At 34.7% G+C, this 26,534-nt stretch overlaps 4 protein-coding genes across 9 annotated transcripts in view; all 4 read right to left on the bottom strand.

Annotated features, from left to right (window-relative positions):
• Nucleotides 1-18,805, bottom strand: part of LOC145332932 (uncharacterized) — a 21,000-nt gene extending 2,195 nt beyond the window's left edge. For 2 of the 5 annotated variants that reach the window (XR_013884376.1, XM_080178044.1), the window contains exons 1-4: nt 18,726-18,805; nt 14,471-14,620; nt 13,628-13,788; nt 13,028-13,131 (exon numbers count right to left, since the gene is read on the bottom strand). Coding sequence is in view for 4 of the 5 variants with exons in the window: in XM_080178044.1 (XP_080034170.1) it covers nt 13,028-13,131; nt 13,628-13,788; nt 14,471-14,619 (414 nt within the window). In the remaining variant the exon portion in view is untranslated. Of the gene's footprint in view, nt 1-13,027; nt 13,133-13,627; nt 13,789-14,470; nt 14,629-18,725 lie in introns of all 5 variants that reach the window. The other 3 variants (XM_080178045.1, XM_080178046.1, XM_080178047.1) reach the window with 3 other exon arrangements.
• LOC145332934 (uncharacterized) lies at nt 594-9,801 on the bottom strand. Of its 2 annotated transcripts, XR_013884377.1 has the most exons (10): nt 9,188-9,801; nt 8,516-8,659; nt 7,864-7,959; nt 6,891-6,982; nt 6,034-6,105; nt 5,253-5,312; nt 4,406-4,492; nt 2,603-2,659; nt 1,867-1,932; nt 594-961 (listed from the first exon to the last, which is right to left on the bottom strand). XR_013884377.1 is itself a non-coding variant. In XM_080178048.1 (5 exons), exons 1-5 carry the CDS (start codon nt 8,564-8,566, stop codon nt 5,267-5,269), a joined length of 357 nt encoding a protein of 118 aa, XP_080034174.1. In that variant the 5' UTR covers nt 8,567-9,801; the 3' UTR covers nt 4,716-5,266. The 2 variants fall into 2 exon arrangements, 1 of the variants encoding a protein (XP_080034174.1); XM_080178048.1 differs by lacking the exons at nt 594-961; nt 1,867-1,932; nt 2,603-2,659; nt 4,406-4,492 and having other exon boundaries at nt 4,716-5,312; nt 8,516-9,801.
• Nucleotides 18,806-18,946: 141 nt separating the features above from the next.
• LOC145332434 (uncharacterized) overlaps nt 18,947-26,534 on the bottom strand; it is a 444,908-nt gene continuing 437,320 nt past the window's right edge. Inside the window, exons 2-4 of the mRNA XM_080177429.1 lie at nt 23,436-23,515; nt 21,358-22,093; nt 18,947-20,238 (exon numbers count right to left, since the gene is read on the bottom strand). Coding sequence (XP_080033555.1) covers nt 19,345-20,238; nt 21,358-22,068 — 1,605 coding nt within the window. The 5' untranslated portion in view covers nt 22,069-22,093; nt 23,436-23,515 and the 3' untranslated portion in view covers nt 18,947-19,344. The remainder of the gene's footprint in view (nt 20,239-21,357; nt 22,094-23,435; nt 23,516-26,534) is intronic.
• Nucleotides 23,513-26,476, bottom strand: LOC145332926 (uncharacterized). Its single transcript, XM_080178036.1, has 2 exons — nt 26,388-26,476; nt 23,513-24,679 (listed from the first exon to the last, which is right to left on the bottom strand). Exon 2 carries the CDS (start codon nt 24,653-24,655, stop codon nt 23,774-23,776), a length of 882 nt encoding a protein of 293 aa, XP_080034162.1. The 5' UTR covers nt 24,656-24,679; nt 26,388-26,476; the 3' UTR covers nt 23,513-23,773.

Raw genomic sequence — 26,534 nt, 5'->3', positions numbered from 1 at the left:
AAATATAAATCCCTTTTGTGGTAATATACACCCAAGTTTATGTATCCTTATCCCTGTTCACATTCCTATACTTCTCTGGCTGAGTCAGACCTCCACTGGTAACCGCCACCATACTCCATCCTGCTGTGTTGAGGGCTAGTTGATTGTTGCAGGCCAAAGAGTGAATACGCTTCCTCCCGTCTGCACTCGGTTAGATACAAGCCTATAAGTCTAGGCTGGCGGTATCTATATCTCCCACGTGTTCAAGTACGTCGTTTCTTACCTAACTAAGAAACAGGACGTCCAAGCCTTTAATATATATATCATAATAAATATATCCTATAATAATAATCCCATTAATCTGCCTATTTCTAACCAGTTTTATATGTTTAATAAATGTGTATTTTTTAGAAATACTTTGTTAGATTATTGATTATTAAATTGTATCGGAGCTACTCTATACTCGTATTCGCAGTCTGTCTGTACATCCCCTCATACGTCATTTTGGCGCAGTCTTGTCTACCACTCATTTTTTGAGGGGGGAAGGTTTAGATAATTAGCGTACAGACAAAATTAAATTGTAAAGTAGCTTCGATTGCAAAGTGAAATTAATATTTTCCTGATAACTAAGTTTATTCACGGAAACGGTTTACAGTAACAATTTGTTACAGAATATTTATAATAATTATTTCGTGGCAAACTGCCAAATAAAGATAAAAAGGAACCCGCCTTTTATTTTCACACTAGTATTTAATTTCACACATTTTCATATTTTCTCCTTAAAACAGGAAGAAAGGGATATTCCCAAGTTCTTAAAAAGTTTCGTGGTAGACAAATCAGTGTTAACGAACACTACACTCCAGCACCATGACCGATAAGAAAAATGATGATAAACAAAAACCGCCGCCTCCGCCGGCTCCGGCCGTCTCTGGCACCTCGCAGCAGCAGCAGCAGCAGCAGCAGCAGGCTGACCCGCTTTCCCCTGAAAAAATCAAAGATCTCATATCGGAAGCGTTAAATGATAAGTTAAACGAATATTCGGCACATTATAGAGATTTAATAAAACAAGAATCCGAGATTATGCAGCTCGAATTAGAAACAAAATGGGCAGGGTTTAAGGACACAGAATCACATCGCAGATTATTAGCCGATACCGACATTTTAGACCTAAAACGCAGAGTATCAAAACTCCCAGCGGACGGAAATCTTGGCCCATTGTTTGCTGAAAAAACGCTAAACGAAAGTCTTAACATGACTCATTTTAACACCATAGGTGACGATTCAATTAATGCCACTTTTTATGACCGTATATCGGTCCAGCAAAAGATAAACGTGGTTGAATGGGTTGCCAAGGATAGGATGACAGCCCCAGGTTGTATGGCCTATTCAATTGTAGGCTTTATAGGTCCGGCGGATAATGACAATTGGATGAATGTAAGAGAAACTTCTCTAACTGAATATGAAAAAACCTTGCTAGAAAGGATTCCCTTTATCCCTGATAGGATTAAGTCGTTAGAACCCCTCCGTAAAACTACAAGGTCTGCACCCAATGTAGCAAATAGACCCTCTACAAGGAATACGCCAAACACAGGCGCAGCCGCAACGGCAACAACTAGCGCCGCCGACGATGACTTTATTAAAGAATGCTTTATTAAGGGACAAAAATGGGATTCCGATTTTGCGAGGGATGCCCCTAGGTGGGACGGTAGGGCTGACTTTGATAACTTCTTTTCTAATATGTGGAGGGTTGCAAAGACATATAGAATCTGTGACCCAATCCTTTTTAAGGATATTTTATACCAGCGAATTTATGACTCTAGAGGGGAACGATTAGGAGACTTAATTACACCTGAAAGAAATCAGGCCTTATCTGCTTTAAGTTATTACCTGATGATTAGGAGGCTGGTCACTCCTTTCTCGGATCCAGAAGTAGCCTCTCAGTACTTCTACAACCTAAAACAGGAGACTAATCAACCCCTTGACACCTATTTTGAAAACAAACTTAGGGTGTTCAAACTCATGAATCCTGGTCTCATACCTAAAAAGAAGTGGAAAGAATTCTATCTTAACGTTAGCAAAAATCTGCTGTATACCAACCTTGCCATAGACATGGCCAATTATGTTGAGAGCATGCAATTTTTGGACGATTACAACGCTTACTTAAATAAACTTATTAATCTCGGACAGAGATACGTTAACTGGGATGGGTCTGGCCATATTAGCAAGGAAAACCTTTCTGCTTGCTATTCTCAAGCTATGGAAATGTTCCTACCTAAAAATTCTGCGGAAACGAAAAAACAACCCATAATCAGTATTATCGAAGATAATATCCCCACTAACACGGCAATGTATAAAGAAAACTTAACCGAAGAACCTGACGAGGTTCCTTCTTGGGTAGACCATGAGGATGATCCTATTGCTTGGGATCAAATCGAGGGCGTTATAGGAGCCTTTAATGGGAGGAGTAAAATTATTAAATGCTGGCATTGTAATATCCCTGGCCATGTAGTGCAAAATTGCAACAAAAAGAAAGCTGGGGAGCCCCCAAATCCTGAGTCCCGCTTTGGTAAAACACGGAGTAAATTCACGCCCAGAAAAGCTCCAAGTAATAGTAATAAAATACCTGAGCAGTATGCGCGTAAAACTATCAACCAAATGGATCAGGAAGCCAGCGAAGAATCTGAAATAGATAAATATGTTCAAGCGATTGTTAAAAATCACGTCCTCTAAATATAAAAGTGAATCTATGCGATATTAATTGTCCCTATCCCAGAAAATAATATTTGCTGAATGAGTTTCATATTTTGATATGAAAGATAAACAAAATATCCCATGCCAAGCTAAGCTTGCAAATTCCTTAATATCAAATATCCCTTGCCAAGCAATGCTTTGGCGCGAAAAAATAAAACAAATTATTGTTATTAAGTCTGACTAAGCAACACAAAATAAACTCCTCCCCCTCCTTTCCCTATCCAAATGTAGCTGATACAGGAAATTGGGGGAAGTAGGGAAGTAACCTGAGGAGCATTTCACATGCACTTAATATTTCCATTTTTTAAAATCTAATAGTCTTTATCAAGAAGCTAATAAGTGAATACCTATTTTCTATTTAGTAGTATTTATTTTTAATATTGCACGACTTATCTAATATGTAAATATCGTATATGTTGAATGTATATATAGTAGAATCTAAAACATTCTAGTTTAATTTTTAACCGCTAGGGGAACTTAAACGAATTATCTGTATATAAACAATGATTTTTGAGTTGAACCCTCAGTATCGACTTTATCTGAGAGTTGCTCACTCTTAGCCTCTGATTTTTGTAGCTGAAATATCTCAGCAATTATGTATATTAACTTATCCATATGGATACATATTATTGCATTTTGTACAGTGACAATAATAGAACTATATTTAATTTATTATGTATCCGAAAGATGTCGCCTAGAATGCTACCGCGGTCCGTATAAGTAAATGATAAGGTTAAGAAGGGGGGGGGTCTATGGAAAATCTGTATAAATACAAGCAAATTTTCAAACCTAATTCAGTTGTCCTTCAGTTCTTTGTTGTTATCATTTACTCATTTTTGAGCTGCAATCAAGCAGCATTTAAAAATTAAAATCTTTAATCACTTAAGATGTGATTAATAAAATCTTAAAACATTTTGATTAAATTATTTCCCGCTAGGATTACTAGCAGAATGAAATAAAAGTTAGTTCTATTAGCTTCCGCTAGGATTACCAGTGGAATAAAAATTCTATATAAAGTGAATGCACATTATTAATCGAGGCCAGTTACTACCAAAGCAGTTACTACAAACCACATCCTATTTTTTTTAAGCTGATTTCAGCATTAATTATACTCTAGTAAATATATAAGCTTGTTCTACCCCATAGGTGGAAAAAATTAAGTATAAATACTAACAATATCAGAATAATAAACCAGTCATCATTGACCCTCTTTATTATATTAACCATATCTAATAATTTTTTGAGCTATAATTTAGCGCTAACCTTAAATTATTTGTATCGTGAATCAGATACTGACTAATGACACTATATTTTGTATAAATACAGATGTAAATCAAAAAAATAAGTCAGTCTGTTTTTAATGTCTTGTTAGTTGCAAGCTGAACACTTATTTTTAAGCTACTTTGTAGCCCTTCAATCCTTTAAAACTTTTTAGTTCAGTTATATTCCGATAGGTTTCTATCATATATCCAAGTATATAAATAAGGACCCGTATAAAAATTAAGTAGTTTCTTTAGAACTATTAACATTCTCATGCTTATTGAGACATTTCTGGAGCTGAAAAGCGCTTGATAAAAACTTAATGAAACCCAGAAAGCTATACAAAATTATTTTAACAATTAACCATATTGTTAAAACATTTTATTATTTAAAAAATTTCGACAGACAACTATACCTGGAACACAGGAAGTCTCTGTGTGAGGATTACCATCGCCTAACCGCTGAGGTGGGGATCTTGGAAAATATGCATCTTAGACTTCGACTAAAAATATAATTTATTTTATAATGCCTATCTGTGCAAAACTAAAAGTTCTTAATCCCGTGGGGGGGGAATTCCTGCAAACCGCTTTAGTGGATACAGGAAATAACTTTAGGTCCCTTATTTCTAGAGAAATTTTAGATGATAATAAAATCACATTCACCCCCGCCAATCTTAGCGCTCTGTCTGTAGATTTAAAACCAGTAAATATCATAGGACATGTAAGTTTAAAATTCAGCTTTGATGGGTCAGATAAAATATTCGAAGAAACGTTTTACATCCCTGAAACGACGTCTAAAATTATAAATCTAGGATATGAATTTCTCAAAGTTAATCGAATTAATTTATTATTAGATAAGTTCTCCTTTGAGCTCCCCAATGGCGAGCAAATCCCCATAGAAAATTCAACAATTAATATAGTTGAAGAAAGTAAAAACATACCCCTAATTCCTACAAGTAATGTTCATACGGAACAAAACTCCCTTATCCCGGGAATAAATTGGAGTAACAAGGGGGGTACTGGGACATTAAAACAAAATAAAACATGCGTAAAATTAGCAAAGAAAACAACATTCTTGCCGGGGGGGAATACAACAATTATAACAATTCCTATTCATCAGAAAAATAGGAAGCTGTATATATCCCCAAATAATTCTAAAATGACAAGCCATAACGGCTTAATGCTTATGGAGGGTATTTATAATGTAAATGAGAAAGGAGAATGTTGGGTAAATTTTGTTAATTTAGCAGGAAAAAATATTACCTTATTGGATAACGTTAAAGTTGGATATTGCTTTGAATTCGAATCAGATCCCCCAAATTCCTGCAATAAAAGTATTAATCAAATAAATGAATTATCAGGAACTACACTTCTTAAAAGAATTAAATTCATTAAAGAAAAATTAGATTTAGAAAATAGTGATCTTATCAAAAACAACCCAGGGATGAAGGAAAAGGTAATAAAATTATGCCTTGATCATTTTGATATATTTTCGGCTGATGATGCTGATATCGGTAACTGTGACCTCTTACAGTATAAAATAGACTTGATCCCCGGGGCTAAACCTATTAAGGCTAGAAACATTCAGTTAAACCCATTATACGAAGCCAAATTAAAAGAACAAATTGAAAATTGGCTAAGGGGGGGCGTCATTGAGGAGGGCTACAGCGAGTGGTCCTCCCCAATCTTTGCGGTAAAGAAAAAACCGACGGCTGGGGGGGAAGGCAAGCTTAGGTTCGTTATCGACTTTCGTGCGCTTAATAGTGTAACACGAAAAATTAATTGGCCCCTTCCCCTGATTTCTAGTAATTTAGAAAAATTAGGCACTGGTAATGTATTTACCACCCTCGATTTGACTAGCGCATTCCATGCGCTAGCCATTTCGAAGGAAAGTAAACACTTGACCGCGTTCACAGCCCTTAACAGGCAGTATCTTTTCAAGAAACTGCCGTTTGGACTGTGTAACGCGCCAAGTGTTTTCTGCCACTTGATGGATAAGGTCCTAACCCTTATCCCTGGCTTATATGAATTTATAATATCTTACCTTGATGATCTTATTATATTCTCAAAGAATGTTGATGAACATCTGAAACATCTCAGAAAACTCTTCGGAGTCCTAAAAACAGCAAAACTTAAGTTAAATCTAGCCAAATGTAAATTTTTCACATCCGAATGTACATATTTAGGTCATATAGTCAGTTCCCAAGGACTTAAAATGAACCCCGAATATTTAGAACAAATTAAAAATTGGAGCAGGCCCAGGACAGGCAAGGAACTCCAGCGTTTCCTGGGCTTCTCCAATTATTATAGGGCCTATTTCCCATCATATGCAAAAAATTCTTGCACCCTAGATGAACACAGAAATGATAAAATTATCGAATGGACTAATTCCCTATCAAAAGATTGGGAAAATTTCATAAATATGTTTTCAAATTCTATAAGTAAAGGCTACCCCCAGTGGGATAATCCTAACCCCTTTATAGTAGACGTAGATTTTTCTACGAGTTATTTCGCTGGAATTCTCAGCCAAAATCAGGGGGGGGTAGAAAGAATTATTGGAATATGTTCCAAAAAATGTAACGGGGCAGAGAAAAATTATCCAAGTTATAAAGGCGAATTAGCATGTCTAGTATTTGTTCTTAAAACCTTTCTTCATTATTTAAGATTCAGAAACTTTATTGTGCGTACAGATTCGATTTCCTTAGTTCATTACAAAAAATGGCAAAAAGGAACAATAAATGGTGTAACTGTAAGATGGATTTACTTCATCCAAAGTTTTGACTTTACAGTAATTCATCGAAAGGGTAGGGACCATTGTAATGCCGACAATTTATCTAGAGGGCAATTTTTATGCAAAGAACATAAGGAAACCGATTGTGAAAAATGTACTAGCTCATTTACCTTGGATCCTTATGAACAGGATTGCCCATACCAAGACCAGATCTTTGAGTTACATTCGGCTTCGGAAGTCGGTGTGAACAATGTTTGGCAATCTGAAACACAAAAAGATCAAGTATTATCTGAAATTCGTAGGTGGATATTCGAAAAAAAGAAGTTGTCGAGCTTTGAAAAAGCTGAACTAACCGGCCGGAAAGAGGTCCTTTTTAAGTTAATAGAACATTTATACGTTATGGAAGGACTTCTAATATTTAGACAACCTCTTAGCAATGGAACATTCATTGAAAGACCCGTCGTACCCATTGGATTATACAATAAAGTTTTCGAATTGGCACATAATAATAGTATAGGTCACAAGGGGGTTAACGAAACAACACGCAAGATAAATGAAAGATTCTTCCTTATAGGAATTAATAAATTTGTCGAATCACGCATTAAAAATTGTATTACCTGCCTAAGAAAAATAGGACAGGTACCTAAACACAAGCAACCTATCACCCATTCAGCCATTAGTCACGAGATTTTTGGCCAGGTGTCAGTAGACCTTATCGGTCCTTTAACCACTAACTATTTTCAAGGACAACATGTCCGCTACATATTTATACTGGTTGACCTATTCTCTAGGTATATTATCGCTCACCCCATCAAGGACGCCACCGTGGAAAGCACGGTGAAGGTCATCCTTGAACAGGTGGTACCCATCTACGGCTTATTTCGGTCATTGAGAAGTGACAGGGGAACAAATTTTACTGGGGAAGTTTTCAAAAAGGTTATGGATGAACTAGGTATCGAAACTAAACTTATTCCCCCAAGAAACCCTAATAGTAACCCATGTGAAAGGCATAATCAAAGCATTTATGCAGGTCTTAGATCTGATGACCGATTTGAAAGTAAAGACTGGGCAAGAAAATTAGCCTTGACCACTTTTGTAATAAACTCTAGTACGTCTAGAAGAACGGGGTATACGCCTTATTACCTCATGTTCGGCAGGCAACCAACTCTCAATCTCGATTTCTTTTCTCCAATCTTGCAGAAAAGACAGGACATTGACTGCAGGTCTTACTTGAACTACCTAAAAAATTTGGAAGAAATTATTGCACAGGTTTCCAAAAAATCTAAGATTTATTTAGAGTTTCAAAATAAATCTAGGAAGGCTTCATCTCCCCTTTTCGTTAACGACGTGGTCTTTGCATTTTTTAACCTAGTCAAAATAGGGGTCAGTAAAAAATTGCAATCTTTCTATGGAGGTCCTTTTATTGTAACAAAAAAATTCTCAGAGGCCCTTTTTGAGCTCAGTCCCTTTGGATCAAATCCAATAAAAACTAACCAAGTTGTTAGTAGAGATAAAATACGGAAAATAGATTCTAAAGTAGAATTATTCGGGGAAACACTTTCCTTTAACGTCTTTCCTATTGAGGAAATCGTCCCGTCTGAGGAAATAACCTTAGGAATAGATAATACCGGTCAAACCGAAATAAACGATAATAAAGGTTTGGAAAATGACGATTTTACCTACCTAGATAACGATGGTGACGATTTTATAGATAAAAACCCTGAAACTAGTCAGGATTTACCCCAGGGGGAGGTGGATTGTGATGGGGGAGGGGATATAATGGAAAAAAACTCACCATTTGAGTCACAGCCCAAAGACCAAGAACCCCCTGGCGCAGATCGGTCATCCGGTCCTCAAATTCACGTCGAAAATAGTTTCTTGGAAGAAACCGTCCCGTCCGAGGCTTCTTTCTTCGCGCAAAGACCCAAACAATCCAGCCCTGAAAAGGTTATTAACGTTAACAAACAAAGCATAGTACCTAAGTATATATTAGAAGAAGAAAGAAAAACTAGGTCACAAGGGGGGGATAACCGCATACATGTCCAAATCGGACTGCATAACCCAATTAAAAGGAAAAAATAAAATGTATATAAATGTAATATATAAAACCAAGGTGGCAAATGTATATAGCTTAATCTACGTATGTATAATAACGAAAATAAACAATATATGTTAAAACTAACTAATTAACATATTTCAGAGAAAAACGAGAAGCATAAAAATAAAATGCAGCATCATTTGGCAAAGGCACCAGGAGCTCGAGGTAAATTTATTTTGGGATTCTTGGGGCTTTTTATTATTTTGGCAAAATCAAATGCGTCCGAAATAATACAAATAGATGCGACTCAATGTGTAGCAAACGAAAATCCGCGTTTGAAAATCTCTGAATGCGCTGCGTTTCTTAATATTACTAAAATAGAACAAAAACAATTTCACCTGCTGCAAAAGGTTGAAAGAAAAATTATACCTGGAATTCGTTGCCACCTCCGAACCAGTACTCATTACTGGTATTGTGGCAGATATAGCCACATACACCTCGCTGCTCCAGCTCTTGTAGAGATACCGAACCTCGTAACTTATGAAGACTGTTACACCATGTCCAAAACTAAAATATTTAACTTTGAAGGAAAATCAGTCTCAGTGTATGAACACCAGATGTCATACACGCGTTTCCTGGTAAACGGGACACTTACTTACCCCAACAACATCCTTAACGGCATCGACCCCGCCTGCGAGGGGAACGGCGTAAACATTAACGGCATTTTTATCCCTGGGACATTTGAGGAAAAACAAATAGGGGTCCAGGCTGAGCCTGTTGAATTATTACAAACAAAAGCGGGCTGTTACCTGGGCAGTCACTGGGTGGGAAACAATTGTTTAGATCACAATCTGAGATTAGGCTACGATAGGATTATCTCAGATGATAAAACTGATAGCGCACAAAAATTCACTTCTCCTTGGCGAACGGTAGACATCTTTAATATTTCATTGTTTACATTTGAAGGAGAACAGGGTACCCAAAAATATCTAGTGATCGATCCCCAAATTACTCTAGCACTAGAACTTAAAGATAAAAAACATTTTGAAAGTCTAATTCCCGAATTATTTTATTACAAAACTAATATTGATAACTTAATGGTATGGTTCACAAATGCTATAAAACCATATTTCCCACTCTTAAACGCTAAGGAAAAAGATGATATGTTACCACTAGAGATTTTCTATTCCTACCAACAATATAACAAATTAATTGTCCCCGAAACTCGCTGTTTACAGAACCATTTTCTGTCTAAAAGCAATATTCAGACTCATCGTAAAAAACTAGTTAGGGCGCTCGGTGAGCTAGATTTAGTAATACAGTGCGACAGTCTTAAAATCAATGTTTCTTTGGGAGAAAATCTACCCTGTTTTGTGGATCATTTTTCGGTTTCATTTAATAATAAGACTATGGGAATATCCCCATTTTCACGCAGATTGGTCAATACCACCCATCTAACCCCGACTAAATGTGCCGAAAATCCAATTTTCTTACATTTGTACCAAGGAAAATTCCTCGGTAATCAAGGGCAGGGTATGCAAATACTAAATGTAAATCAATATCTTATGGATAAACCGATTAGCTTATTTCTATATCATTCTTGGCAAAGCCTAGAAAAAACTAATTTCTCAGAAAGTGCCGAGGAATTATACCTCAGCCAACTTGCCGCAGACTCCAATAATTTTGAAGTAAAAATAACTGATTCCTGGTTTATTCAAACGTATCATAAGGTGGTTGATTTTCTATCCAGTACTTGGTATCATATAGTGCTTGTAGTAGCAGCCATCCTTACAGGAATAGGGTCGTTATTATGCGTCGCTTTTATTATCTACATATTAGCCTGCACCAAAATTCACGCGTACAAGGAAGGAGGTACGAGTGAAACGCACGAATTGCGGGATTTTGCAAATAATGGGGAAAACTAATCCCCTCAAAAACGGACGACCTGTATCAAGCATATATACCTATAAAATTGTCGTCTCTAAAGGTCGTCTTTGTAAAAATATTTCCTTATTCGGTATAAGGAATTAATGACCCTTAATTTTAAGTTTATTATTTTTGTTTTAGGATATCCCAGGCGGAATTTTTCAAGGGGTTTTCACCACTCCCATGGGGCCGGTCACTCTTCATACCGTCGAGAATATGAAGAGGCACCCTTTTACAATGAAGAGGACTATTACTATGACAGCAATCATGGCTATCCCCAGGGCGGCCCTGAGGAAGCCTACTATGAACCTGATGAAAACAGGTATCAGCCGCGTGTAAAACCGCCGCGCAACCCTGAAAACCTCAGTGAATTGCAATGTGTCTCAAAGTCAATCCACGTTTACCGCCAAGCGAGAAAAGATGTTCCAAAGGAACTCCTAGACTTGCAAGAAAAATTGCGGCAGGCTAAAAAATTAGAAGCCAACGAATATTCTGATAAAGCCAGGTCTATGACCAGGCCTCTAATGGAACAAAATAGGGGAGGGGAACCGCAAAAAAATCGGGTGGAATCGCCGCCAAAACGTAGTGCCTCACCTGAATTGGAGGTAGTCGCCGTAAAATCTGCCCCAAAAGCGGTAGAAAAACGTCCGCCAACACCAACAGGCAGCGGCGGCCCAGTAGCCAAAAGGGCTAAGGTGGAAACTCAACCGCCTCCATTACCCCCTAAAAAGAAAGAGACATTAGCAGAAAACAAAAGTGAGCCTAAGGCTTTTTGGGTGACCGCTGAGGAATGGAAAAAAGTCCTATCCTCCACTGTAAAAGAAGCAATGGAGGAAGCTCTTCTCCCCTTCCAGAGAAGTCTGGAAACTAAAATTGCTAGCAATGCTTCATTTGTTGAGAAAGCATATATACAACATGGCAAGCGCCTTATTGAAATTTCCGCAGAATTACTGCGGAACCGCAGAACTTTACGCGACAAAATTCGCACCGTCTCTGAGGACTCGACCGTTGAGTTAAAATCAAGAATGACCACGGTTATTGAGGCCACTAGTCAACTGTTGGACCAAAACTCTGACAGGGTAATTAAATATATTAATACTCGTTGTAATGTAATGAATGTACCTGGGCAGAATGTGGCACCCATAGAGGCATCCCTTCCCGCTGGGGACGTACCCCGGCCAGATGATGATGGAGTTGAGCTGATCTCCCATTATGGCGGTTCTGAATGCTCTGATGAGTACAGGCCTACCGATAGAGAAGGCAATCCAGAGGTCCTGGATCCTGCAGAGGAAAACAGTGACACAGAGCTCGATAATCAAATCAATGAGCTCTTTCCATCTGGAATTGATCTGCCTGTTAATCCGCAGGCTGGCGCTGCCTCTGAAGATCCAGTAGCCACGGCTCCCTGTGAGGGCATGTTAGCCCTCCAGAATGCTGTCGCTCCAGAGCCTCCAGCAGCTCCAGAAAATCCTACTCCCGCTGAACCCAATCCTGTGGATATCGTAGAGAGGGCCATGGCCGCAATCGAAGAACCTGCGAGTACCACATCAACCCGCAGAAGCCGGCGTGCAGGTCAACTGTGAGGGAATATTTCATATTCCCTCAGAGGGGGCAAGTGTGGTAATATACACCCAAGTTTATGTATCCTTATCCCTGTTCACATTCCTATACTTCTCTGGCTGAGTCAGACCTCCACTGGTAACCGCCACCATACTCCATCCTGCTGTGTTGAGGGCTAGTTGATTGTTGCAGGCCAAAGAGTGAATACGCTTCCTCCCGTCTGCACTCGGTTAGATACAAGCCTATAAGTCTAGGCTGGCGGTATCTATATCTCCCACGTGTTCAAGTACGTCGTTTCTTACCTAACTAAGAAACAGGACGTCCAAGCCTTTAATATATATATCATAATAAATATATCCTATAATAATAATCCCATTAATCTGCCTATTTCTAACCAGTTTTATATGTTTAATAAATGTGTATTTTTTAGAAATACTTTGTTAGATTATTGATTATTAAATTGTATCGGAGCTACTCTATACTCGTATTCGCAGTCTGTCTGTACATCCCCTCATACGTCACTTTATTTTAATGTTAAGTTGATACCTATTAATACCGGCTACGCGCCTCAAACATATTTTTTTTTTTTTTGGGGGGGGGGTAATTTTTTAAGGGCAATATCTCTTGGGATGATGGTGGAACCTTAACCCCAAAAATAGTCATAATCCTTCTTAGGACCTATGAGAAGCTGCACAGTAAAGAAGAACCATACAGGTTAAGTGAGATTCTTTGTTACACAACACATACAGATAGACAAACCTATTTCTTTATTATAAGGATTACCTTTATTTTCTGAATATAATCAGCATGATTAATTACATCCTCATCCATTTCCAAGCATAGTCTCTTCAGCGCAGGCTTGGAGGTTTTGTCCAACTTGGCAGCAGCTATAGGTGTTTAATGATCAATGAAAAATGGGTTAAATTAAGTTATTCGTTTGTTCCAATAAAAAATTCAATGAGCAAACTTAAAAAAAAACGATTAAAAATAATAATAATACATAGGTAACATTAAAGTATAAATGATCACATATAATTTTAGTAAAATATTTTCTTGGAATAGCATAAATGTTTTTGATTGATTGATTAGCCTTAGTTTCTTAGGGTTTGGATCTAAGTAGTCATGGAGCAGGATGAGACACTTTTGAACAGCCACTAGGGCTATCAATCTCCACTTTCAAGCACATTATGACTTGGCCCGCCATCTCATGAGAGCTACTCATTATTACCTCACCCTCGCCAAGTATGGCAGGTGAACCAAATTAAGTCACCATAATGAATGACGCTCTTCGTCATTAAGAGCTAGCTATCCGTGACGGATGTACGGACGGACTTATGGACGGACCGACCCTAATTATAGAAAAGCTTTGCTTTAAAAAATTACCATTACCAATCTCATTAATTGGAACAGCATCGTGCAGCAGCTTGTGGATACTTAAGACTTCTTTAGATTCAAATCTTTTGTTGCAAACATCACATGAAATCTCATTAATTGGAACAGCATCGTGCAGCAGCTTGTTTGATCCAGGAAAGTAGCTCTTAGTACTAAATAATATATTTCAAATAATCTGAATAAAAATGAAGCTTTTCCATAATTGGAGGATGTGTGTAGCTTTTCCACTTTTCTATGATCGTTACCAGAATGTCTGTAGGTCTATTTTCAACAAGTTTATTTTTAACTTTTTAACAAAAATTTCATGTGATATAAAGGGGGGAGTTATACACTTATAGGAAACAAAAATTCAGTATCAAATTTTGGCCTGGCCGTGTCAACCTAATTCTTTTTGTAAACTCTCTTATATGATTGGATCTACCTATAAAACTTTGAAAATTTAATTTTGGGACACTAAAATTTTTAAGTTCTGAGCTTTTTTTCAAGATATTAAGCTGATTTTTTTAATGTAACCTTTTTTTAAATAAATGAATTGATTAGCCACCCCATATATCATTTTTGCACTTTACTTTTAGGGACTTATAAATTTTGTATTTGGGGGGGTTGTTTTACCCCAAAAACCCTAAAAGTATAATGCGTAAATGAAATCTGCGGTTACTACTTATTTCAGCTATGTGAAAATAGTTTCCAATAAAAAAATCAGCCATTAATTGAGCCATTAATGAGATCTTAGTAGATATCTACATACATATGTTACTTTCATTGTAAAAAATATGATTTGCCTATATGAAAATATAAAAATTAGGGAAAAATGGAAGAATTTTTAAAATTTACCTAAAATGTTTACAGCATACTTTTGAAAATTTCATAACCGGGTGCCTAAACTTTAGGTGAGTTTTCCACTTTTGTAAACGGATTTCATCCTTTGGTACGGTATGCAAGGTGGGTCCTGGATCTAGGCAGACAAGGCATGTACTTGGCATTCTGAAATTCTGAAATATAGAGAGACAGTTTAATAAATTGCATTTTCCCCCTTTAATTACCATAGTAATTTCATTTTATTTTACTATCTTTTTTTCTAAATTTAAACTCAATAAAATAAGAAAAAAATGATGTAATAATTAATGAAAAGGGAGCAAGTGATTCTAAGCACCTTCCAGCAGTGTTACTAAATATTTTTTTTTTGCAAATAAACTATGGTTGAGGTTAATATTGTTATATCAATCTAAAAAAATAAGTTTCACCATGATTTTATTGATAAGAATTGTATTTTTAGGTATTGATAACAAATTACAACTATACCAAAGTGTGGCCGCTGTGAGATGACGACAGGACTAGGAGGAATCTTCACAGCAAAACTTTAAGATAACAAATGAAGATTTTAGTCAGTTGTTAAGATATCAAGAATATATTTTTATGTTTATTTTGTGTTTATTTATTTCTTGTAAATAAGATCATATTTTTCATTACAGAGTTTATTATAATCTGGGGTTTTAATTTTACCCTTCAATTCTACCAAACCTGTTCTTTATTACAGATGGGTGTGAAATGTCTATTTGTGTGTGCTTGATTCATGTGCTTCCACAGCTGCGCTATTGACTTAGGTGACTTTTTCAATGGTAGCATCTGCTAAATAAAGATCTACAAAGCACACTGCAATCTGAGACATATAAATCACATCTCATACTTATCACTTAAAGCGTGATTCGCGATAACAGCATCTATACTAAGACGTTACAGTTGTCTGTTAAAATAGTGATTTTTTTCTAAGATATCAAAAGTGTATAGATATCAAATTGGATAACAAGGAAGATAGTGGTCTTAAAAATACAACAGGTGGAGAAGATAGTGGTCTTGAAAAAGAGGGTAGAGAGGGAGATAGTGGTCTCAATAAGGGTAAAACCCAACAAAAAGATATCAAAAAGGATAGTGGTCCCGAATATATCAAAAGAGATAGTGGTCTTATAGATATTGAAACAGATAGTGGTCTGAAAGATATCAAATCAGTTGGGAATCTAAATGATATCAAAGTAGATAGTGGTCTTAAGGATATCAAAAAGGATAGTGGTCCGACAAATAATACAGAAACCCCAGACTTAAAAATGGCTCAAGAAGGGGGTGAAAGACAGAAAAATGATTATACTAGAAATAACATACCCATTCCTTATATAGAAGACTTTCAGTGTTTTGATACATGGGTAGACACGGTAAGGGCATGGGCGGAGACGACAGACTTACCAAAAAGAAAGCAGGGTTATGCTCTGGCTTGTGAAATTCCGATAAGCTCAAAAAGATACGGCGCGTCCCTGCGAGAGGATTTATATAAAGAGGTAAAACCAAGCTCCCTCACAAACAATGAGGGAGGTCTCGAGGAAGTAATTAAGTTTTTAAAATCGCGCATTTGGCAAGATTCCGACGAAGAATTATACAAAACATACAACGATATCAAAACGATTCGCCGTAAAAAGAACCAAACGGTTAACGAGTATATTATCGAATATGACAAAATGCTACAAAAAGCAAAGCAATTGAAACTCAATAATCCCAATGATAAGGTTCTAGCGATGGATCTTATGATAACGGCCGACCTATCTAGCACAGAATTTATGCTTATTCGAACAGTAGCGGACGTTACTACGGAAGACGGCAAAAGATATGCAACAATAAAACAAAAAATGCGCGAAATTTTCGGAAAATTAGATAATACCAATAATGAAGCAGCATTACTAACACAATCCAACAAAGAAGACGACATTCAAAAACAGCAAGAAGAAATTTTCTTATCTAAAGGTTGGAAGCCGCCAAAGCATAATAAACGATACCAAAATAATGGTCAAAACCGATACCAAAACCAGAATAGAAGTGGTAACAATAGAAGTAATAACAGCGCGGCCGCTGATAACGATAACAAAACAACTTTCAAGAAAAGGCAGAACCCACTTGGACCGAATGGAAAACCGTTGAGATGCAAAAGATGTGATGCAACAACACATTTTCTACAAGATTGTCCGGACTCATATGAGAACTTGACCAAAAACAAAAACAAAAAATTCCAAGCATTATTAGTAGACAAAAACACAGATGAGAGAAAAGAAGTTTTGCTGGAATATGTGTCAAGTACTGAATCAGAGCAAGATCAAGACCAAGAAGAAAATGCTTTTTGTACAGTATACTGTGCAGACAACCAACAAGATTTAAACACATTCACAGCTGAAGCTCTAAACAAAGGAGCACTTGACACCTGTGCAACAGCAAGTGTTGCTGGAGAAAAATGGATGAAAGTTTACCTGAAAGCGATACCAAATGATATGAGAGACAAAATCTCTGGTCCATTAAAGACAACAAAACAATTCATATTTGGAAACCAAGGCAAATTGAAAGCTATTGCAAAATACATTTTACCAGTAAGAATAGGAGGAGAAGACAATACAATAGAAGTTGATATAATCACTTCTGATATTCCTTTGTTGATATCAAAAGGCGATATGAAGAAATTAGGTATAGCACTTGACATGAAGAACAAGTCTGATGAGATGCCTGTGTGGGGGAGTCAAGTTGGAGAAGACCGAGAGGAGGAGACAGTTGATAAAGAGCCAGTAAGCGACAACAAGAGTGAAGAGGATGAAAGACAAACTGAATGCATTGAAGGAAGAGTTGAAAAGGAGTCAGTAAACAACGACGAACGAGATGAGGAAGAAAGACAAGTTGAGGACATTGAGAGTGATGAAGATGAGGTATTTGAAGACGAAGAAGGAGAGAAAGAGAAAGAAAGAAAAGAAAATTCTATTGAGAGGGACAACTGTACCACCAAACTTTTGAAGCTTGCCAGAAACAAGATCAAGGATAGTGAAAGAGTTCTCTCTGTGGCCAATGAGAAACTTAAAGCATACAAGGCGGACATTAGTAAGAAGGATGAGATGCTAGCCAAGGAGAGAGGTGCGTGTCGCCACTGGAAGACCATAGCTGAGAGAGCTCAGAACAAGTATGATGATCTACTGAACCAACTTCATAAGCTCAAAGTTGAGTTAAAGGCTAAGGAGAAAGAACATAATAGAGTCGTGGTTGAATATGAATATCTTAGAGGCATTTATGAGAGTGAGAAGGATCGGCCACAAAGAATAAAGATCACAAGGCAGATTGCCAAGAATAGAGATTTTAGAAGATACAGTGAGGATAGAAAGTAATGCTATTTTGCATAAAAGATACCAAAGAGAAAAACACTAAAGATACAAAGAAAAAATAAGAATTCATATTAGTGATAAGAATTGTATTTTTAGGTATTGATAACAAATTACAACTATACCAAAGTGTGGCCGCTGTGAGATGACGACAGGACTAGGAGGAATCTTCACAGCAAAACTTTAAGATAACAAATGAAGATTTTAGTCAGTTGTTAAGATATCAAGAATATATTTTTATGTTTATTTTGTGTTTATTTATTTCTTGTAAATAAGATCATATTTTTCATTACAGAGTTTATTATAATCTGGGGTTTTAATTTTACCCTTCAATTCTACCAAACCTGTTCTTTATTACAGATGGGTGTGAAATGTCTATTTGTGTGTGCTTGATTCATGTGCTTCCACAGCTGCGCTATTGACTTAGGTGACTTTTTCATTTATATAAAAAAAAAACTTTCAAATGTTAAGCATTTTTTGGTGAAATATCATCAAATGTTTAGTTGAGTTAAAGAAAGTTCACCTTCCAACATAATATTTTAACATAATATATATATATAATATATATAAAATATATTTTTTTGCGAATAAACTATGGTTGTGGTTTCAATTTAAAAAAAAGTTTAACCATGGTTTTATATGAAAAAAAATAATTTCAAATGTTCAGCATTTTTTGGTGAAATAGGTATCATCAAATGTTTTATTAATTTAAAAACCTTCAAGATTAGAATATAATAATTCCAGTAGATAATAAGATCTTTTAGTACATACATTCAACCTTTTTACTATTAGGATGCTATTATCTTTAATATAGAAAACTAATAAACTTTTATTTCAGACAAACGGACATCCTTTATTTTAAATATTAAGATTATGCTACATATTATTTGTAATATAGAAAACTAACTTACTTTACTTTGCTAAACTCAAATCACTCGCGTTTTCCTTCTTTTTTTGATCTTAGAGACTCATTTTATTTTATATTCAGTCTGAAAATTATATAATATGATTATAATTTTACAAGAAACACAACTCTAATAATGAGATCTGATCAATTGAATATAAGAAATGAGAAATCCCCCCTCAAAATAGTTTTTTTTTGTTTGGGGGGGGGGGGTAAATAACCCCTCCTAAATAATTGTTGAGGTAAATTTTCTATGGAAGGTGAGGGGGGGGGGGGAAGTAAAAAAAACTTTTGCACCAAAGAACAGAAAAATGTATCCTAACCAGAAACAGTATCTACATGATTTAATTGAAATAAAATAGATTTTTTATCAATTGGTATTCCTCAAACTTAAGTTAGAAAAGCAAACAAAGTACCTATATAAGATACTTCATATTTGCACATTTTTATACATAATTTTTTTCTCTCAAAGAATTATGATTTTTTCTTTGAAATTGTTTTTAGAGAAGTAATCCTTTTCAAATACAAAAATAAATAAATATATAACAAAGCTCTTGCAAAAAGATGTTTACAACAAATTCCCTATTTAGGTTCATTCATTAAACAAACACTTTATTATTATCTACTTATTCAAATTCTTCACTCTCAGTTCCTTCTTCCTCCTTTATTTCCTCTTTTATAATTACTTCCACACTCTCAGCCTCCATCTTTATAGGATCCTCATCAAGAGTTTCTTCTTCTTTCTTCTCTGCTTTTGTCTCGTTGCTTAACTTTTGTCCTGGATGCAAATATTTGTGGATACTTAAGACTTCTTTAGATTCAAATCTTTTGTTGCAAACATTACATGAAAATGGTTTTTCATCAACAAAATCAGAAGTATCAGCCTCTATAGAAAGAGGATCTTTATCAAGAGTTTCCTTTTCTTCTGTCTCAAGTTTTTCATAACCTTCACTACAATCAACAAAGCTGTTAGAAGATGGATCTGCATTCTTGCTAGATTCCAACATCATGAGATGTTTGGCTGTTTTTTTGTGTAATGACATTTCTGAACTTGATTTTAGATATTTTTTGCACATTTCACAATAGTATGGCTTCTCTCCAGTATGAATCCTCTTATGAACAGTTAAATAACCATTGTTGCTAAAATATTTTTTACATGCATCACAAAAGTAACGCTTCTCTCCTGTATGAATCCGCTTATGGACAGTTAAATTATACTTTGTAAAAAAAGCCTTTTCACATGTATCACAAGAATATGGCTTCTCTCCTGTATGTATACTCTTATGGACAGTTAAATTATACTTTGAATAAAAAGACCTCTCACATGTATCACAAGAATATAACTTCTCATCTGTGTGAATCCTTTTATGTCTTTCCAAATGATGTTGTTGTGTGAATGATTTTTCACAAAGATCACATTTGAATGGCTTCTCTCCTGTATGAAGTATCATATGTCTTGTTAAATTACTCTTGAATGAGAATTGTTTGTCGCAAATATCACACGACAACATGATGACTTGTTAATTATTCTTGCACCTGCAATGAATATTGTTTAACATAATTCCTGAGTCAAAAAGTAAATACCTAATAATTTTTTGCCCAATTCTCTTATCTTTGATTATTAGCTATGCTCAATGGAGTGGCAGGATTTTCAACCTACAACATTAATTCTAAACTTGTTGCTTTCCCTTAAAGTGCCTTGGGAGCGACAAACAAAACTCACCCTCCTTTTAGAAAATAAGAGAAGTTGAAAATAGTTGGTGGAGAGTAATTTTTTTATTCCTCATTCTCCTGGAGCCCTATCCTGCAGGTCCTATTCCTGTTGTGTATTAGCCCTGTGGTGCTAATATGACCCTATATAACTCAACCTAACCTAACCTAAAATAAAACACAAACACATTATAGATTACCCCGCAATATAGAAGAAGGGGAGGGGGGGGGGGGGAGATTCAGAGCTTGACTAGGTAATTTGAGAGTAAGTAATACACTCTAAAAGTAAATAAACATACCTAGACTCTTATCAAGATTCCATCAAAAGAGAACTAAATCAAGATCATTGTTAAGTAAAGTCTTTTAATATGGATAGACAGACATTTACTTTCTTTGCTTTGCACGATTAAAACTTACCTAAGTTTTCTTATCTGTTTCTATTAAATTCATAATTTGAGTCTCTTTTTCATTTTGTATTCAATCTGAAAATAGATATAATAATTATTTTACATGTAATACAATTTTAATTATGAGAACTAGTTAAATATGAGAAAATGAGAATTATATATTGGATAACAAAAATTAAAGAAGGTATACATATTTTGGCATTCAAGGGACCTAAATAATTACATTTTTATATCAATTATAGTATTCCTCAAACTTAGGTTAGGATAATTTGGGTATGTACAAACAAAATATATAAGATACTACCTAGGTACCTATTTACACATTTTTACAAATAATATATTTTTCAAAGAATTATGATTTTTTATTTTAAATTGTTTTTGGAGAAGTAATATTATTTACACATTTACAAATCTTAAGTACAAACCTAAATAAACATAATTAAGCACTTTTTAAAAGACATTACAATAAATTCGCAATTTATGTTCATGCATTTAGCAAAAATTTTTATTTCTATCTACTTAAACAAATTCTTCACTCTCAATTCCTTCTTCCTCTTCTATTTCCTCTTTTATAATTACTTCCACACTCTCAGCCTCTATGTTTATAAAGATAGGATCCTCATCAAGAGTTTCTTCTTCTTTTATCTCAAGTTTTACATTAGCTTCACCACAATCAACAAAACTGGTAGAAGCAGAAGGTGAAACTTTATTCTTTAGTTCTAAGTTGAGCAGATGTCCAGCTGATTTATTATGTATTGCTAAGTTTGACCTATAGGAAAAAGATTTCTTGCATAAATCACATGAGTATGGCTTCTCCCCTGTATGAGTCCTCTTATGAACTGTTAACTCTGCATTTGTATGGAAAGAATTATCACATGTATCACAAGAGTATGGCTTATCTCCTGTGTGAATTCTCTTATGGACAGTTAACTCACTATTTGAATGGAAAGCTTTTTCACATGTATTACATTGGAAAGGCCTTTCGCCTGTATGGGTTCTTTTATGTAAAGTTAATATACTTGGTCTTGTGAAAGCTTTTTGACACAAATCACATTTGAATGGCTTATCTCCTGTATGAATTCTCTGCATGTGTGTTGTTAAATCACTACTTTTAGTAAATGCTTTTCCACATAATTTACATTCAAATGGCCTTTCACCTGTATGTATTCTCAAATGTATTTTTAAATAGCTCTTTTGAGAGAATTCCTTGCAGCAGATGTGACACTTGTTCATGGTGGGTTCTTAATTGTTCTTGCACCTGGAAATAAAACAAGTTATATTTTCAAAATCTGAAATGAAATTAACAGCTTAACAGCCTTGTCAACTTCTTGATAACTAAATTAACAAGATTAGTTTTCATGAAAAAAGATGACTGACTCTTCATATACAAAACACCTCAATTGAATGCCTAAACAGATTTGGATATTGCGAAGGGGGTGGGGAAGAGCGCCCACTTCTCAATTTTTTCAATAAAATTCGCTTTCTTATGCTTTCAGCCAAACAATTTATGTTGGCCAATTTACGCAAAATTTGATATTAACAGACAGATGAATATATTATTTGGCAATAAACACTCAATTACTTCATTGAATGACTGGATATCATGTAAGATTTTTTTTGCAAATAAAATTTATGCGGTAGTATTTAAAATAAAATCTTATTCACCTTATTTTTACCCCAAAATTTATCTCACAAATAGACGGATATTTCTAATTCCAGAATATCTTCACTACTAAAGATACAAACTGTACATATTTCAAGATTCCTTAAAAAGTAAAGACAAACTATTTCTAAAGTATTGATATAAGGTATTTTATTACAGACAGACATATGTCAATAAATGTCTCAGGAGAATCCACAAGATCTTTTGGCCAAATAAGATCACAAATGCTGAGCTTCTAGAGCGCAGTGATATGTCAGACATTAAACTGACAATAAAACAGAGAAAATGGAGATGGTTGGGGCACACTCTAAGGAAAGGGCATGATGATATAACCAATCAAGCCTTGACTTGGAACCCCCACATAGGAAAGAGGAAACCAGGTAGACCAAAAACAACCTGGAGGAGGGAACTCTTAAGTGAACTGAAAGCTAAGGATATTCCATCTTTCAGCAATGCCTCAAAATGTGCCGAAACAAAGGAAGATTGGAGAACCATTGTGCATGGCCTACGTTCTGCCGAGAACTAAAAGGCAATGATGATGATTACAGACAGTCAAATATAGCTGTTCTCCTAAAACATTTTTAAAGATATTGAGCTGATTTTTTTAATGAAAACTATTTTCACATATCTGAACTAAGTAGCCATTTCATTTTGGTACTTTCCTTCTAGAGGATAGTGACAGACAGACATACTTCCTCTTTACTACTAGGATATTACACAATATTTTATAGAAAACTAATTCACTTTTAAAATAAGACAGCCATTCTTTATCCTAAATATTAAGATTCTGCTACATAAAAGGGGGAGGTAGGTTGTGCTAAAATTCCGTAAGGGTTTGAGTTTTAAGGTTTAAAAACAGTAGTAGAACGATAATATTCACTAAATATTTAGTTCTTTTCAATAAGGAATACTCATATCTATTCACTACCTAACTTACTTTAATTTCCTAATCTCAAATTACTCGTGTTTTCTTTCTTTTTATAATCTTGAAGTCTCAATTCATTTTATATTCAGTCTGAAAATAAATAATTTTACAATTAACACAATTCTAATTAGGTCAGGATAATTTGGGCATGTAAAAGATATCCCTGACATATTTTTCAAAGAATTATGATTTTTTATTTTAAATTGTTTTTGGAGAAGTACCTAATATTATTTACACATTTATCAAATCTTAAATACATACATAAATATATAAACAAGCACTAAAAGACGCTTACAACAAATTCGCAATTTAGGTTCATTCATTTATCAAAGATTTTTATTTTTATCTACTTAAAGAAATTCTTCACTCTCAATTCCTTCTTCAACTTTCATTTCCTCTTTTATAATTACTTCCACACTCTCAGCCTCCATCTTTATAAATATAGGATCCTCATCAAGGGTTTTTTCCTCTTTTATCTCTAGTTTTATATCAGCTTCACCACAATCAACAAAGCTGGTAGAAGCAGAAGGTGGAACTGAATTCTTAGTAGATTCCAACTTCTTCAGATGTCCAGCTGATTTATTATGGCTATACAGTGCTGAATTATTAATAAAGGATTTCTGGCATAATTCACAAGAGTATGGCCTCACACCTGTATGGATCCTTTTATGTACAATTAAATCACTACTTGTACAGAAAGCTTTTTTACATGTATCACAAGAGTATGGCTTCTCTCCTGTATGGATCCTTTTATGTACAGTTAAATTATTTTGTTGTGAAAAAGCCACTTTACATATATCACATTTAAATGGCTTTTCTCCTGTGTGCATTCTCCTATGGTCATTTAAATGACCTTGTTGTGAGAAAGTCTTTTTACATATGTCACAAGAGTATGGTTTGTCTCCTGTGTGTATTCTTTTGTGTACTGTTAGGGCACTATTGTCTGAAAAGGTCTTTTCACAAAAATCACATTTGAATGGCTTCTCTCCTGTATGGATCCTCTTATGAACAGTTAATTCAGAATTTGTACAGAAAGCCTTTTCACATGCACCACATTTGAATGGCTTCTCTCCTGTGTGGATCTTCTTATGTACATTTAAATGACTTTGTTGTGAGTAAGCTTTTTCACACAGATGACATTTGAATGGCTTCTCACCTGTATGGATCCTAATATGAACTGTTAATCTGTTCTTTGTAGAGAATTCCTTGCAGCAGATATGACACTTGTTCATGATGGGTTCTTAATTTTCTTGCACCTGCAATAAACAATATTCAATGAAATAACAAATAGAAAATAATGATCTTTTATCTTTATCTGAGCAACTGTATCTCAATTTATGACGTTATCTGAACAACACAAATTATAGAAATGCTCGGCCAGGTTAGGGATGAAATTCTTTTATATGCAGTAAAGTGCTTTATTAAGCCATAAAAAACAATTCAACATCATCTAAAAAATAATAACAAAATTATTCAATAAAATAAACCAAAAATTACTTCTTAGCCACTTTGAATATGAAAATCAAAATTATGTTCTTTAACACTTTAACGTTGGTCGATTATAATTTAAAAAGAAAAATCTTTATTATGGCTTTTGTATAGCTAAAATTAAATCGTACAAAAAGATTTTTCTGACACATATGCGTAAACGGTGAGTATAGACTTTATCTTTGGACTGAGAGGATAGGTTATTAAAGATAAAATCATTCTTATATGATGAATTTTCCCAAGTTTAAAATCAAAACTTCTTATTTAAAGAGCTAGAGGTAAGTTTATAAAACAACATTTTTAGAAAAAAATACAAACGGCCTCCAGGTTCAGGTGCTGCAGGCCTCCAGGTGGCCTCTGGACAGGTAAAAAATCTAAATTTCTTATTTGAAGAGTTAGAGGTGAGTTTATAAAATAACATAAGACTTTCATGTTTGAAGAAAAAATTACAATGCATGTCTTGTAATTTTTTCTTTAAATGTGAAAATAACATCAAAAACTACGCCTGTGTTATTTTATAAACTTACCGCAAGCACTTTAAATAAGAAATTTTTATTTTTTACCTGTCAAGATGTCACCTGGAGGCCTGCAGCACCTGAACCTGGAGGCCGATTGTAATTTTTTCTTGAAATATGTAAATAAAATAATTAAAGAAGCTTATGTTGTCTTTTAAACTTACCTCTAACTGTTCAAATAAGAAATTTTAAATTTTTTACCTGTCCAAAGACTACCTGGAGGTCTGTAGCCTCGGAACCTGGAGGCCTATCCAAAGATCTTAAAACTTGGGAAAATTCAGCATATTATTGAATGATTTTATCTTTAATAACCTATCCTCTCAGTCCAAAGATAAAGTCTATACTCACCGTTTACGCAAATGTGTCAAAAATCCCCCCCTCTTATTTTTTAAACAAAAATAATGAAAAGCACCAAACACACATTTTTTATATCAGCAGGTTTTTTGATTTATAAAAATTAACAGTGGAAACTTGTAACCAAAAGATTCATCTACATTTCATATTTACAGTAAAATCATCCTAAATGAATAATAAAGCTGCTTTTCTGAAAATTCAGAATTGCCTATTTTTTTGGTTCGCAGTTTATTTTAAAGTCTTAAAACACACACATTTAGTAGAATTCTGCGAAAGCTACCACTTCCTTTATAGAATTTGTCTGTGAGATCAGACCTAAACACATGTTTTAACTAGGTACCTAATTGTTATCAGTTATTAGAACAAGAATTCAAATGAGTGAGGCAATTTAATTGAGGAGAAAAGGCCGAGTATTAAAGACCAAGGAGGACTCTTTTACTACATTCAGCACTCAGTGATGACAGATCAAGAATTTTATTTTTGTTAATAGATAAAAATATATAAAGTTTGTGTAATATTTTGTTTTTTTTTATTTTAAACAGATATGTTTTATGAATGTGTATAATACCAGAGTGTAAAGATATTTTAATAAAGAAAACTAACTTACCTAACTTAGCTAAATTCAAATCACACACGTTTTCTTTCATAAAATAATCTTGGAGTCTAGATTCATTTTATAATCAGTCTGAAAATGAATATAATTTTAAATGTAACACAATTCGAATTATGAGAACTAATTAAATATGAAAAAAAT

The sequence above is a fragment of the Acartia tonsa genome, chromosome 11, assembly GCF_053477335.1.
Source record: "Acartia tonsa isolate MP-2025a chromosome 11, ASM5347733v1, whole genome shotgun sequence".
Lineage (NCBI taxonomy): Eukaryota > Metazoa > Arthropoda > Copepoda > Calanoida > Acartiidae > Acartia > Acartia tonsa.
This window is presented reverse-complemented; position numbering and strand designations above follow the sequence as displayed.